At 35.8% G+C, this 14642-nt stretch overlaps 1 protein-coding gene across 1 annotated transcript in view; it reads right to left on the bottom strand.

The window, feature by feature from the left end:
- The window catches only part of XPO4 (exportin 4), a 79799-nt gene that overhangs the window by 16083 nt on the left and 49074 nt on the right, over positions 1 to 14642 (bottom strand). The window contains exons 7-13 of the mRNA XM_075719625.1: positions 12293 to 12405; positions 9704 to 9861; positions 9257 to 9431; positions 4306 to 4482; positions 2004 to 2146; positions 1732 to 1877; positions 205 to 382 (exon numbers count right to left, since the gene is read on the bottom strand). Coding sequence (XP_075575740.1) covers positions 205 to 382; positions 1732 to 1877; positions 2004 to 2146; positions 4306 to 4482; positions 9257 to 9431; positions 9704 to 9861; positions 12293 to 12405 — 1090 coding nt within the window. The remainder of the gene's footprint in view (positions 1 to 204; positions 383 to 1731; positions 1878 to 2003; positions 2147 to 4305; positions 4483 to 9256; positions 9432 to 9703; positions 9862 to 12292; positions 12406 to 14642) is intronic.

Genomic DNA, 14642 nt, shown 5'->3' with positions numbered 1-14642 from the left:
TTGCCTTAGTATGTCTGTTATAAAACCATTCTTATAAATTATTTGCCCTTACTTTAATACTAGTTAAGAGGCACTACTTTTCCAATGTTCAGTGTTTACATACTGATGTTTTACTTTTTAAATTCACAGAAGTCCACTCACATTCTCACTGTTTTTCTCTGAAAAAGCATTTAACATACTTAATAGCACAAGACGCATCCTTACCTAATTACAGAATCAGTTCTGTTGTACCCTGGGATGGAAGAGGCCTTTTCTCCTGGAGATCCCAGAATCTGAAGTGTTGTATTGATGTCAACCTCAGCTGAATGTTTAATGGAATATTCCATTACTTCTGGAGGTATTAGCGGAGTCTCTCCCTGAGTATCATTAGCCAAGAGGTAGCCTTACATTAAAAAAGAAAGAGTGATCATAATCATCTACTCTAGGTTAACTTACGGTTTTTTGATTAAAGAATCCATTGGCTTAACTGCACACATCACACCAGAACCAAGTGTTTGTACAATCCCTGACTAACACTGTTTAAATACGTATAAGTTAACTTTAGAATCCTTAAAGCCATTCAGTAGAGAAGAACCTAAAGTGACAAGAAACCAAGACTGGAAAATAAACCACCAAATTAAAAAAAAAAAAAAAAAAAAAAAAAAAAAGTAAAAAAAAGAGAGGTAAGCTTTGCTTAATGTGAAAGTACGACAGTCAATTCAACTATGGGGCGGGTAGAGGGGGAGCACAACACCAAAGCAACATTTTGTTGTCACTTTTTTCTCCTTCTGTTATGTGATTAAAAGCACCTTGATTTTACAGCTTCCCCATCGAGTCCATTTCATTTGGGACTTCCGTTCTGCTAACATTTCTAATTTGTCAGAGGCTTTCAGACATCAAGTACATGTGCTGTAACAAAGTTTTCCTTGCATAGCAACTGCAGATCAGGAGAAGCATGGGTTTTTATACAATACTCTGGTGTCCAGATAATTAATATTAATTCCAGCTTTAGTTGTAGTTTTCAACATCTGATCTCATAACCATCTGTGAGCTACAAATACAAACTCCATCCCACAGTGATACAAAAATATTATAAACACATTTATGTCAACATCTGAGAGCAACTAAAACATCAGATGTTCAAAAAGATCCCACAAAATATTTCATAAAGTATACATTTCTCCTAACAAAGTACAGACACCGTCTTAGTTGTTATTATGTTTTGCAAACAGATGTAAGATAGTTCCATCTAAAAATCAAAACCAAAAAGGCTCTAAATGCAAGTTCCTTGAAACATAACGAAATTCCAGGACATGGATCATCAGCACTGAGAGATTCTGGAACTTACTCGATTCTTTGCCACCACTGAGTAATACTGTTATCCTGATCTCATGTTGATTCCCTTATAAAGTCATGTGCCCCCAGACAATACAACTGATATCATGAACAGACTAATTTCTTGAATAGGTTGACTGATAACACATCTCAAAAAATCTGTAACGAAATTAGTTGCAGGAATTTCCAAAGGACATACTTCATGTAAAGATTTCATCAACCTTTTAAAGATAACATTCATGTTACTCAAGGCAGATGAAAGTAAAACAAAGACTTTGCGAGTAGCAAGCATCATAAAGAATAAAATTTATAGTCAATTAAGAGTAGATGATATACAGGGATTTTATTTTTTATTCTGAGGTGTTGCAGCTACAATAAGAATACTGGAATAAGTACTATTTAAAGCTGTTCACTAACCTGTGACTAAAATAAGCCAATGAATATCCTCATACAGGTCATCAAGCACTTTATTGTCAATTGAGCCTGATGCTGGTGAGGCAAGTAACTGCTGCTGATGTCTCTGCAACTGACCATGGAGCCTTGTCACTCGGTCTTCTAATAAACTGTGAAAAAGTAACAGTAAAATAACTTCACTGTTTTTAAATTGTTTCAGCAAAGTCAGGCTTTTAATATTTGATGGCTTTATTGATTTACATTCATGACTTTTTTTTTTTTTTTTTTTTAAATACCTTGTAAGAAGAGGTATACAGTGTTCTGCAGCAATTCTCCCCAGCATGCCTACGCTGGCCAGCTGGTCACAGAACTGGTCTCTGTCATCTTCCTGCAGTTCACTTATTTCTTCTTCTTCCCGAGAGGCCACACCATTGGCAGTCTTTGGATATTTCAACAAAATTAGAAGCAACCAGTTAGTGTTATACTTGTTAACTTTTATCATCGCCACAATTTTCTACATGATTTTGGCTTTGTCTTTCAAGGTGTTTTACATGGATGAACAACAGACTCATACTAAATTAGACACAGAAGAGTGAACATGGCTTCATATTGTTTTGAAAACAGCATTTCACAAACTCATTAGCAAAATGCCCCATACAGTTAATTGTGTATTTGCTACCGTTTCCAACAGTGCTCTCAAGTCAAGATTCACTGTGAAAAGAGTCAAGGATAAGAGTTATGAAAATTGATACTTGTTATTAATAGGATAAGCACAGGCTGGACAGCAGCAAAACAGCTTCTTTACACCACAGGGTATAAAAATCAGCTCTGTTGAGCATCCACTGCTAGAACTGTGATATAAGGTACTGAATGACTCTGGCTCACAGATATGGTCTGCTAACCCCATGGTCAGAAGACTGCTGAATTTGCACTTCAAATCACATATATAGCAGACCAAGAACCATTTTAAACACTGGAACTTCCATGCTTTCCCTTATTCATTAGTCAAAGATATCGTTCTCTGTTGTCTGAGATCTTCCATAAATCACAGAATAGGTAGTATTTTTCACGATGAAATGAAAATCATCTCTTTCATTAAAGATTTTCGATAACCCATTGTTCAAGGGGAAAAAGCTTTAAAAGGTAAATGCTGTAACCTCAGGAAAATGTAAGACTGGTAACCATCATCATCATCTCAGTTTCATTTCTTGCTGGTGCAGAAGTTGTACTGTTTGATTTCTCAAAGCTTATCTTGGCTGCATTATAAAACTACTTTAATAAATCAGACCTTATTCCTTGAAGAGATGAACCATTATAGGTAGAAACTAAGTATCAAAATGTTTAAAAAAAAAACCCACCTCTTAAAGAATCATAACATTTACACAACTAACAAAGTAAAATACAAGTGACAGAGAAAGCTATCAGTCTGCTTTGTTTCTATAAAGGCTCTGGAAAACTGAATCCAGACACACACAACTCCTTATCCAAAGTGCTTTTAACCCATCTTTTCTTTATGTAACCCAGCAAATCATTCTCTTTTGGCAACTTCAAAGTTGCAGCTGTTTACTGAAGAGTGAAGCCTCTGCTCTCAAAGCAGAGACTGGAAGTTCCTGTTACTGCTTTGATATTGAACAAGAAGCATTCTAAAATGCCAGCTGTGGCTTTTAAAAGGTTACCCATGGGATAAATGACTTATCTCACAGAATGACATGAATTAACCTGTGTATACAAGTTATGTCAAGATCGCCTGATATGAATTCAAAGTTCCCTTGTGAAATATTTCTGTTTTGGCACTGTTATTACCATCTGTTACATATTGAGAGAGCAGAATTTAAGTTTTATATGGTGCTTTTCAGAATGAGGTATCTCAGAGATCTTTGCACAGCATCAGATTAAAGAGATTTTATACAGTTATTGGATTGAATCTATGCAATAATTAATTCATCTACATCCAACTTTCTGTATGAGAATCTATTTTAGTAAAATCCAGACTCCTGGCAAAGAGATTAATCTACTTTCTCAATGGTTCAAGAGATACTTGAGGTACTTTTAGGTTTTCTCTAGAACAGTCACCTCAAAGTTCAATTGGGAATTCATGTACCATTTTATCCAAAAGAACCACATAATATTGCAAGTTTCTTCTAGTCTGAGCATAGTCATTCAACATTTTGTCAGGTATTTATGCATATCAATTATACTTTAAAAGTACACTTTGAAGATAAAGTATGGGACATAACAACCGTATAAAAGGCTTCCAATTTCATTGGGGATTTTAACTAGGACCCTAATCCAGAGAAGGAGGGTCAAAAGTTTCATCCTTGCATCTGTGGGAAAAACAGTAAGATGCTCACTGATTTGGTTTTTTCTATTTTTTTTTAAAGCGATTTCCAACTTTGTATACCTTTATTTCCTCTTCAGAATGAGAGAAATGGACTAGAAAATGTCCACTGAGTAACAAATTCAGCAAATTTTTCAATTCCAAAGTCACAAATAGTAATTCTATACTAGCTCCCTTGAGCTATGTAATATAGTACACACCAAAAGACATGGGCTAGTTACTATATATCACCATCAAGAACTACTAGAATGAGGGCTTACCAAATTCCTTGTACCATCAGGAGCAGCTAGATGGCACTGAATGTAGGAATTAAAGACCTGAACAGCATGTTGGGTAAAGAAACCTTTATGGAAATGTTTGTCATCTTGTACCAAAGTAAGCCAAGATTCCAGCAACTTATCATATGCTTCCATATATACCATGTCATCTTTGTCAAGCTGTAAGAGATGAAAGAAACAAAACAAAAAATCTTATTCCTAAACTAAACTAGAGGGACACACTTATATCCTTATTATTTAACAGATGTTCTAATGTTGAAACAAGTAAAAAAAAAAGAGTCACAAAACCCACCTAAGGATAGCCAAGAAAAAATACCAGAATGAACTGAAGCAATGCATTCAAAAGGTCAGTGCAGTTTTCATGCTTGATAGGCTTTAAAAAACTGTCAAAATGTATAGTTATTTCTCTTCACCTGATGTTCAAAACAAAAACAGTCTTAAATTGCCTTTAATGCATAACTACCTATTTACAGGAGCTACTGAGCTTTTACCCCAAAGATGTCAAGCATCTCAGCTCTTACTAGTAACAAAGAACCGAGCCATTTCTTTTTAAACAGACAAATATAGAATGTGCGCATATAGATTTATATGTATTCCACTATTTTTGAAATAAAGAGAGAGAAAAGGTGACCATTCTCTGTTCCAGAGGAAATCACTGTAAGATTGCAAGTGTTACAGGTAGCCAGTTTTGATGATGATACACAACTTCTCATTCTATGAACAAACAAAGAAAAGCAGAATACCACAGAATAAGCCTGCACCTCCAATTGCTTAGTGCATTTTAACTGATGCTTCATGTTTTTAGTTATGTGTTTCTACCTGGTACACAAGTCGCAAAAGGAAGTAACATGCCTGAAAAATAAAGTCCTGGGCTACAGGCAAACTAAAGAACCCAGGTAGCAAAGAAGCCATTTATTTTTAAAAGTATTTTTAATGTACCTATCAACTTTTTGATTTGATGTAAAAATTGAACTTTAGTAAATATATCCAACTTCAAATAACTTAAGAGTGACTGTACAGATAAACACGCTGCTAAAGCAGGACATTTCTTTCCTCTAAGAAGTCATCTTAAGTTTTAACCAACAGCATCACTCACAAAAGTTACTATGAGATAGCAGAGCGTAGTAAAATGATTCCTTGATGAAATAAAGAGATATTAGGGCCTTAATCATGCTCCAGACAGAAGAATTCCTGACTTTCAGTGAAGTTACAAACACAGCTGGATGAACAGGCAAGGAAAAGAAAACATTGGCTGGATGGCTGATTAAGAGGGAAAACTGATATCACATTGGAAGCATTTCAAGATAGCTTCATAGCATCATCTTATAACTGCAAAATGGTCGTATTTACAGAAGTTAAAGTATGGGACACACTGATGCAAGTGTGAAAACAAAAGCTGAAGATGACAAGGAGAGAGGTAAAATTATATTCAACACTAATATAAGCCACAAATTTAGGATGGACACTACAACATGTCTTTTTAAAACTTGGCTAAAGGACACACAAATTTGTAGACAGTCATTCAATCCTGAAATATTTTGACACATGCGTGTATAACATATTTACATATATAATGTACATATAACTTCTAATGATTTGTAAGAATCCAGAGCATAAACCAATAAACAGACATGTCTTTTTATGAACAACAAAAGAATTCAAATCTATCCAATTCATTTATTTAAGAAGGTAATACAGAAGGTAATGCCATGAAAAAAATGGTTTTAACAGTTTATGGTATTCTCATAAGGAATCTAGGATTAATAAGCGCCCGCATAAAGTACATGCCCAAATAGTAGAAAGTGTTTATCCATACTGAACAAATTTGGTCAAAGGAACCTTACTAAAAATTCCCAATCTTTCTTTCAGATTAGCTACAGCTGGGCTACAAAATATGTCATACAGGTAAACTAAGTGACATGCTGCAGACTGGGGAGCTGAATCATTCTGATGGATCAAACAGAAGCAATAGCAGAGCTCAGCTCAGAACTCAGATCTTCAGGAGAGGCAAGATATAACCAGTAAAGCCAAAGCAAAGATGCTTAATTTCTCTAGTATGGGAAAGGAAAAGAAAAATTGGTGATACTTTCTTCCTAGTCTGCTGACCCTTTGAAGACAGAACACCTGTAAAATTTGTCAAGCAGCAACAAGTTGGAAAGAGTTGGAAGCACAGCAGAGAAGACCAAATTCAGAACGATCTCTCCCATCACATGATATTTAAAAAAAAAAAAGCCATCGTGAGACAGGAACAGTGCATTAAGATTCATTTTGAGAAAAAGAAGCTTTTGATATTTCTATCTCTATTTGACTTTTCATCCAACATCCTGTTTATACTCTTCACTAATTCAGATGGACTATTTGATTTCTACTTCCACACAAGCACTAAGTGTTGAGCAAGGCAAAGCATAGCTGTGGACAAGCATCTTCTCTCAGACCCAGTGTAACTAAAGCAAGAGATTACTGGTCCAACTTGGACCATAAACTAAGCCCCAGCACTGCTGAAGCTTACTGCCCTCCACCAGTGTAGCTCTTCAGGCAAACATTTCAACTTCCTTCAGCCACTCTCCCCAACCCCAATAGGCCGGTTAATGTAAACCAGCATTTCAACATGATGTTTAGATTGTGAGGTTTTCCCCCTTGGTTGAAAATCAGTATTAGCTGCTTTGAAGTGGTTTGCCTATTATGGTTCAGGACTTCCCAATTTTGACAGTTTCCATAGCAGGCCTTCAGCTAAGCAGAACCCTTGTGCCTAATGGGGTTTCTGCAATGTCCACATGAGCTGTTCCGCTGGCATATGAAGTGGCAAAAATACAGGGAAAACAGCTTTTCCGACCAGCAAAGCTTATGGAGTAAGCCTGCCTGCATTCTGCTGCACTTCAGATTTCTGAAAAGTTCCAGGAATATTATCTCAGGACTCCTCTGAGCAAAATGCACACAGTACTTAATCTTTTATCGAAAGCTTTTAATTACAGACGGCACATGAGCTCACTGAAGGTGTCACTACAAGCAACCTATAAGCAAGAAGCTCAGGGAACACATTAACCATGGCTGGGACATTCCTAAGTCAAAAGATTGCTTTCAGGGATGCAAAATAGTAATTTTTCAGCACCCAGCATCATTACACCATCTGGATTAAGTCACCAATAGCTTGAAAATCTCGGTAGCATGCCTGATTGCTGACACACTGCTAAGGTTTTTTTTTTTTTTTAATGCTCATCTCCACAGAATTCTGTATCATCCTGGAAATCAGAGAAACAGCATGAAGTCAAGATATATACTGTACACCTGTAAGACCTATGACTGAATGGAAGTGGCAGAAGTGTAATGTTTCTTTTTCCACAGAATGATCCAAAGATTTGAGGACTGTGAGCAAATTCTCTCTCAAAAGAAAAAATCTTGTACTCTCCCTTTCTGATGTGGCTGAATCTGAGAACATTTAAGTTTAATACTGAAAAGACTTTCTTCAGCAAAAACTACAGGATTATATAAACATAGGCAGCCACAGCTTACTAGGCATAACTGGCCAGTCATTTCCAAAACAAACTCTTTGTACCAGATAGCGGTACAAGCTTTTACTGAGAAATGAAGCGTTTTGAATGGCATGATGTTGAGCACTCCTTTCATTAAACATGGTTGCATATTCTAGCTGTCAAGTAACAGGAGGCTAATTGAGAAAACAACATCACTTTAGTCCCTTTAATTTAAATGATAGGTGCCTATGATTTTCCTGAATCTTTTCTATAAAGGCTTCAGGAGCATTCCTAAATGTGTTGGTGAGCACCAGAACATCTGTTCAATGTTCCACTAAATAATCTCAAAAGCAGGGCAAGTTTTGACCAATAAGGTTTGGAAAGTAGCTTAGATGCTAAATTTGATCATCAATTTTTCTTGACTAAGCCATGAATACACTTGAAAGTTTAAGTGAGCACTGGGCCAAATGTAATGCATTTTAACCTTGTAACAAAGACATGATCTAATGCTCTGCAATGAATGCTAATTAACTCACCAGTGATCTCTGGTAAAGAAACACATCCATCAACTTTGTAAATAAATACGTCTGTAATTATTTTCAAACTCAGGTAATTAAGCCCAGTCAATATAGCAAAACTGGTAAAAATTCATACTTTTAATGATAATGGGGAAATATTGGCTAATGTCTTGATAGTCTCATTTTAAATCAATAGCTACTGTACATAAATAGCTCAAGTGCAAGATAATTTGCCTTAATTCTTAAGGGCTTTTTTCCTTAAACTAGGTCTCCTTAGAAGTTTTTATTTTTAATGCAATTTTTAGAAGCAGGAAACCTAAGACTATCCCAACTGCTCTTTAATGGTACAACCAAAGTTTGAAAGAGGTAAAACAGAAAAAAAAATCCTCTGAATTCCTGTGCTAATTTGTACACAGAATTACCATTTGAACTGTGTCAGCAATGAAGGGATGATTTGAACAGTATGGGGTTAACAATGGATCTTAACAGCTACATTCACTTAAAACAGAAGTTCCTGACTCAGAACTCCTGACAGCAGTTAAGTCTCAGTCTGTCCATATGTTCATGTAGTCATTTTAAGCTTTCAGGACTGTAGCTTGTTCATTATCTACAACAGTTTTCAGAGAAGTTCTACAAGAGCGAGTCAGCAATATTTGAAGACTTTAATATTTTTAAATTAATCCATTCTTTTAAAAATGAAAATGATACAGGTGCTTTAAATCAAAACAAAGTCTGAAAGATGCACACAGTGTATAATTACATTCATTATGTTGTTTGAAACAAAAAGAAAATCCTCTCAGATGTGATTTCAGAAATATATAGAACAAAACCACTGAATTCACAACAGTTATTAATAAAACAGACAAATTCTCATATTACTTATGCTTATCACAAATAGAGAGAAACAAAAAAAAGCCTACCTACTATTTGAGAGCAGACACTTACCACTTCTTCCAAGGCAGCACTTCTTCCAAAAGAACAAGTGAGGTGTGCGAGGCAGTTAACAAATGAAGAGAAAAGTTCATTTGGAATAGCAGTTAAAATATTGCGAGGAAATACGGTTATCAGGTTGCTGATAATACTGGAAATTCCCACTGCTTCAGAGTCTTCTATTTCAATCCTATAGATAGAAATAGCAGTTAGGTTTTTGCCATGAAGAGAAATGCTAAAAGTGAATTTATTTTGTTGATACATTTTCAATCAATATATCTATTTCATATTACTTATGAAGCACCTACTTTGAACTGCCTTTTCTTAATTTCAGTAATCCAACAGTAAGCACAAATTATACCCAGAAATAAGCAAGCCATACCAGTTCTCCACACAGATAGGCTACGCTCCAAACTAAAGATTAAAAGATGCCATCTAAATTTAGAGAGCAGGCATACATACCCATTGATAGTATTCAGTAATCCCTCAATGAAGTGTGCCAGGTAATCAACTTGTGAACCTTCATCGGGAAAGACTGGCCCATGCAAAGACGCCAGCTGTGCCAGACACTGTAATGAATCTTGGGCCATATCTGTATCTTCTCTGATTTTTCGATGTACCTTTCAGGAAGTGAGATAGTTAATAATACAGGGAAAATAGGGTGTTCTTACAACAGTCACATGGCTCTCAATCCAAAAGAGCACACACCAAAAAAAGCTTACTATAACTTCCATTCAGTCTGAAATGCAAGGGTTTCTACAACTCTCTAAACCACAGCAAATGTCAAGATCGTGACTCAGCTCACAAAATCACAAGCCTTGAACTACCTCACTGAAACTAACATTTAGTTAAGTCTCACCTACATGTTGAAAATTGAACTGTCTACTGAATGTTATGTCTTACAGAGAGAAACAGATGCCAGCCAGTCAGACATACTGCTCCTTCTAAAAACAGCAATAATGACAGTCATCCCTATTATGCTAACTATGCCTAGGCTACAGAGTCTTGCTAAAGTTAGTCAACAAGTTCAATCAAGATTATATAGATGCTTCTTTAGCAGAGGTAAACACTGAAGACATATACAAAAATGAATGCATCACTTCCTTGGCAACACCCTTACATTATACAAGGGCAACAGTAATCTTCCTGCATTTCTGCGAACCTTTATGTCATTACTTCTGCTGGTGAGACTTTCTAGGTTCAGATCTTAATATTTCAGTAATCATATTCTCACACATTTATTTTAATTGTCACATAGGGATTTAAAGAATTTTCTTAGGCTCATGCCTCCTGGTTTTTTTCACGTAAGATTTACTGAATAAATAAATATAAGGTAGCTTTTTCACCCAGAAGCAAATTTAGTTAAATTATTTCAGCAATATTACATATAAAAGTGCAGTTAACACACTAACCATTTCTCTGTGGCATTATAGCTGCAGCGTCACCCAACTCATAACTAGCTGGATTAGCTGCGCAGTTAAGCTCTGAAAGATCAAACTAGCAGGAGAAACAAACCCCACAACAGAAATACCCCTCCTCATAGACATCCCACATTAGGCTGAGATTAGAACTGAAGGCTCTCTCTTTAACATGGCAGTCCTGCCAACTTTTGCAAGGTTATTAAAATTTCTCAGATCAGACAAATGAATATAAATTACTACCATTCACTTACATTACTTCAAATAGCAAACTAATACTACAAGCCTCAAGCATTGCAAATCAGGAATCTAAAACCAAAACTGACAGCATACTGCCCTGGCTAGCATTCATTCAAAAATAATCAAATACAGGCAGGTTTTGGTTACTATTAAGTTAAAACGCAAATGTATTAAAACAATTCTGCATGTTATTCAAAACATTATTCTTATCATGAATAAGTAATTGTAAATCAACCAAAGAAACAGATATTTAACTTTGACAACTTCATGCTATTAAACAAGGAAGGGTTAATATGTAAGCCAAAAAGTTATTTGCATGTGGAGGTTCACAGCTGACAGTAGCAACTGTCTGGATAGTCTAGACAGCTGTTCAGATTGTGTGTAGCTGCTAAGAGTTCTGCCAGTGATTTTTTCACCTTTTCAAAACTGCTGGAACAGATAAACTTGCAGGCAAAAAACTTTTTTAAAAAAAAAATCTAATTTATCAAAAAATCCTAAAGTAAGGACATGTATCCAAGCACGTATCAGATAACTCTCAAGCAGCACTGGAGAGTTACATTTATTTTGTCTAAAACCAACTTTGTTCGAGTCTTGAGCACATTATTTCCCTGCTTTGCAAAAATGAAAATAGCCTGAGAATGCTGAATTCTCAGGTCCCAAGAGATATAGCATAAGATAAAACAGCATAGTAAATGAATTTATAAGCCAATATATGTTGCTGCTACAGTAACTCCTAGTTGAGCAAAGACTACAAACTTCTCCCCCCAACAGCAGTATAAAGAAAACTAATTTTATCCTGTATTAATATCATGGGGTTTTTAAGCTATAGAAATTGAATATTACATTCCCTTACCCCAACTCTACCTCTTCCCCATCCCTCCTAACTCAATCTATTTTAAGTTGTTTGGATTTACTTTGTGCTGAGGAAAGAGATGCAGAATTCTGTATGCTGAAACTGGCTAGAAAACTGCAGTTACATTACTTATTTTCAGCTGTTCCATTGAGCAAATGCTTTAAGATCAGCAAACATACTGTTCTGATCTTTTTTGAGAGCCATTACACCTTATCTGAAAGAACTACTCCACTACTGCTCACCACACTTGGTTTCGTTTGATGAATACATGTGCAAAAGTATTAAACGTACAGAAGTTCAGATAACTCTACACCCTTTTCTTTTGTTAATGGCCATTCATTTAAGGCAATTTATAGGCAAAATACATATTTGGTAACCCAGGAAAAATACAGTAGTTCTGTTTGCTTTGATAAGCAAGCTGAAGTTAACAGAATCAGTCCTACCTGATGCAAAAGGAAGAGTCCGACAATACAGTTTTAGAACAGGAAGGAGCTGCTTTCCCTGTGGTCTGGACTATGAAAGTTGAAGAAAGAAACTTACTGTAAAGAAAAGCTCCATAACTCTGCTGTCCAGGAGGGTCTCACGCCAGGATTCTGTTGGCTTTAGCATCACATTTTGTGAGGATTCAAACATAGCTATATAATGTCTGCCCAGTTATCTGGTGTCAAGGTCAACAATAACATTCCTACTTGGCTTTAAAAAAATCCTAGATACAACAGGATCCATTCAGAAAGAATGTAATGGAAACAAACTTTAAGCCTCTTCACATACACAGCATAATTCATGCATGAGGCCAAGGAATAAAAGGTATTAAGTATTGAAAAAAAGAATGCTCCAGGAATGTTAGATAACAGTTTGATCATAATTATGAGACATACCATAGTGATACGATCACTTTGATAACCAGGGTGTCTAATGTGACACAGCGAGAAGGGAAAAAAGCAACCGCAATTAACAGGTGTTAAAATTTATGCAAAATGGGAAATCATTTTCTAAAAAATTTTCCTGGCAGCTTTTAAAAAGGCCTTATGATAGCTAAAGATAGCTCATTGAAATCTATATCCTATTTTTCTAAATAGCCAAATATGCATCACAGAATGAAGATATGTTAGCCCTGCATTAATCTACATTTTTTAATCACACTGTGAAGAACAAAAGCATAAGGCACCACAAGGCATCGTCACATTAAACACATGTTTGTAAGACGTGCATGAAAAATGCGCACACCGTGAAGCCAGGATTTTGCTGCACTCATTTCCATTCTTACCATGTGTTTTGGCATAACTTAATTTACAAAATTCTGCAAATGCTCTAGTACAGAAAAAACAGACATAAGCAAAAACATTTAAGCAAGCAGGTTACATTCTTTGTCAGTCTGATCACACAGAAGAGAGTCTATCAAAGATTTTTGAAAGTGCTTCCTTCTGTGACACCCCCCAACCCAAATAGTAGTAAAACTGCTTTAACTCAGCTACTTATGTTTTCATGTCTTTTTTAAACCCTTTGTTATCCTCTCTGATCCCTTTCTAACCCAACCATCAGAATAAGCAACAGCATGCTCAGCTGCATGTAATTTACTTATTGGTAATGAACTGTATTAACTTCTGTACCATAAGTCATCAGGTATTATAAAAAGTGTATCAAAAAGTATTTATATGCGTAGAAGAAAATAAATTTCACAATGGTATCATTCAAGAAAGCAGACCTCTTAACTTTTGATGGGTTTTGTTTAAGAGAACAATATATAAAGCCAACATCTAGCTTAATATGAAAGATTGTGGCACAAAGCAGCATGCACCACTTTAGTTTATTTACACTTGTCTTCTGAGTTCTGCCAAAACCAGAAATTCCTAACACTGTGCAGAACCACATTCCAAAAAGGCAACTTCTTCCACAGTACAGTTCCAAGTGGACCTTCACTGGTAGTATGTGTCCAGAACTGTTGTCAGCGCATTACAATGCATAACAATTATGGATTTTCACATTAGTGCAAAACAGAAACAGTTTCACCACTTCAAAATTATATGTGTGTTTTGAACCATACCAGATGTGCATTATTTCAGATGGGGAAAACCTAAAAATAACAGAGTTGTCTATTTTACTTCCATCTGAAATACAGATGTCATTTAATTGATAAAAAAATGCTTCAGTTCTCCCAGATTAAAAAAAAAAGGGGGGGGGGGGGGGGAATGAAATCATCACATGCAAGCATCCTTTATCAGGAGTAATATTACAAATTAAAACTAACTTTATCTTGCAAATTAAGCTACTCTTTTCTTCCCTTTTCATTTGGAGTATTTTAGAAAAAACAGTATTTTAAAATTGTTTAGTGACAAGAATGTCCTTTGCTGTAACTCTCCAATAAGTGACTGGCTTAGAAATACATCAATCAGAATATTGTCATAGATACATTATCAATCTCTGAAAATCAATTTGCTGTTCCCTGAGCTGAGTCTACAGAGGGGACCAGCTATATAACCCTTTTCACACGGAATGAAAGACGGGCCAGTTTGCTGTCACTATTTTAACAAGCCTCAGTATTTAGCAGGCCTATCTTGTTATTTTTAGTACTGTTTCTCATGCTAATGGACTGATGACACATCCGACAATAGCAGGTTTGTGGGTAAAATATCCATTCACTGAACAATACAAATTATGCCTGCACCTATTATGGAGATCTTGCACCCATTTTCCATCGTGTACTAGATGTATGCAAACATTAGCATAAGTTGGCTGTGGAGATGCTTTCTACCGTGAAATACCTTAACTTATTCTGTGCTATGGTTCAGCCTTATTACCAGCAGCCCAGTTATGCCAAACCTGAAAAAAAATGGCACTAAATTACCTAGTACATGGGTGTACACAAGACAAACGCAGTCTTCATCGTCAA

Source organism: Pelecanus crispus, chromosome 1 (assembly GCF_030463565.1).
Source record: "Pelecanus crispus isolate bPelCri1 chromosome 1, bPelCri1.pri, whole genome shotgun sequence".
NCBI classification, from domain to species: domain Eukaryota; kingdom Metazoa; phylum Chordata; class Aves; order Pelecaniformes; family Pelecanidae; genus Pelecanus; species Pelecanus crispus.
Note: the sequence above shows the minus strand (reverse complement) of the source record. Positions and strands in the feature narration are given on the sequence as shown.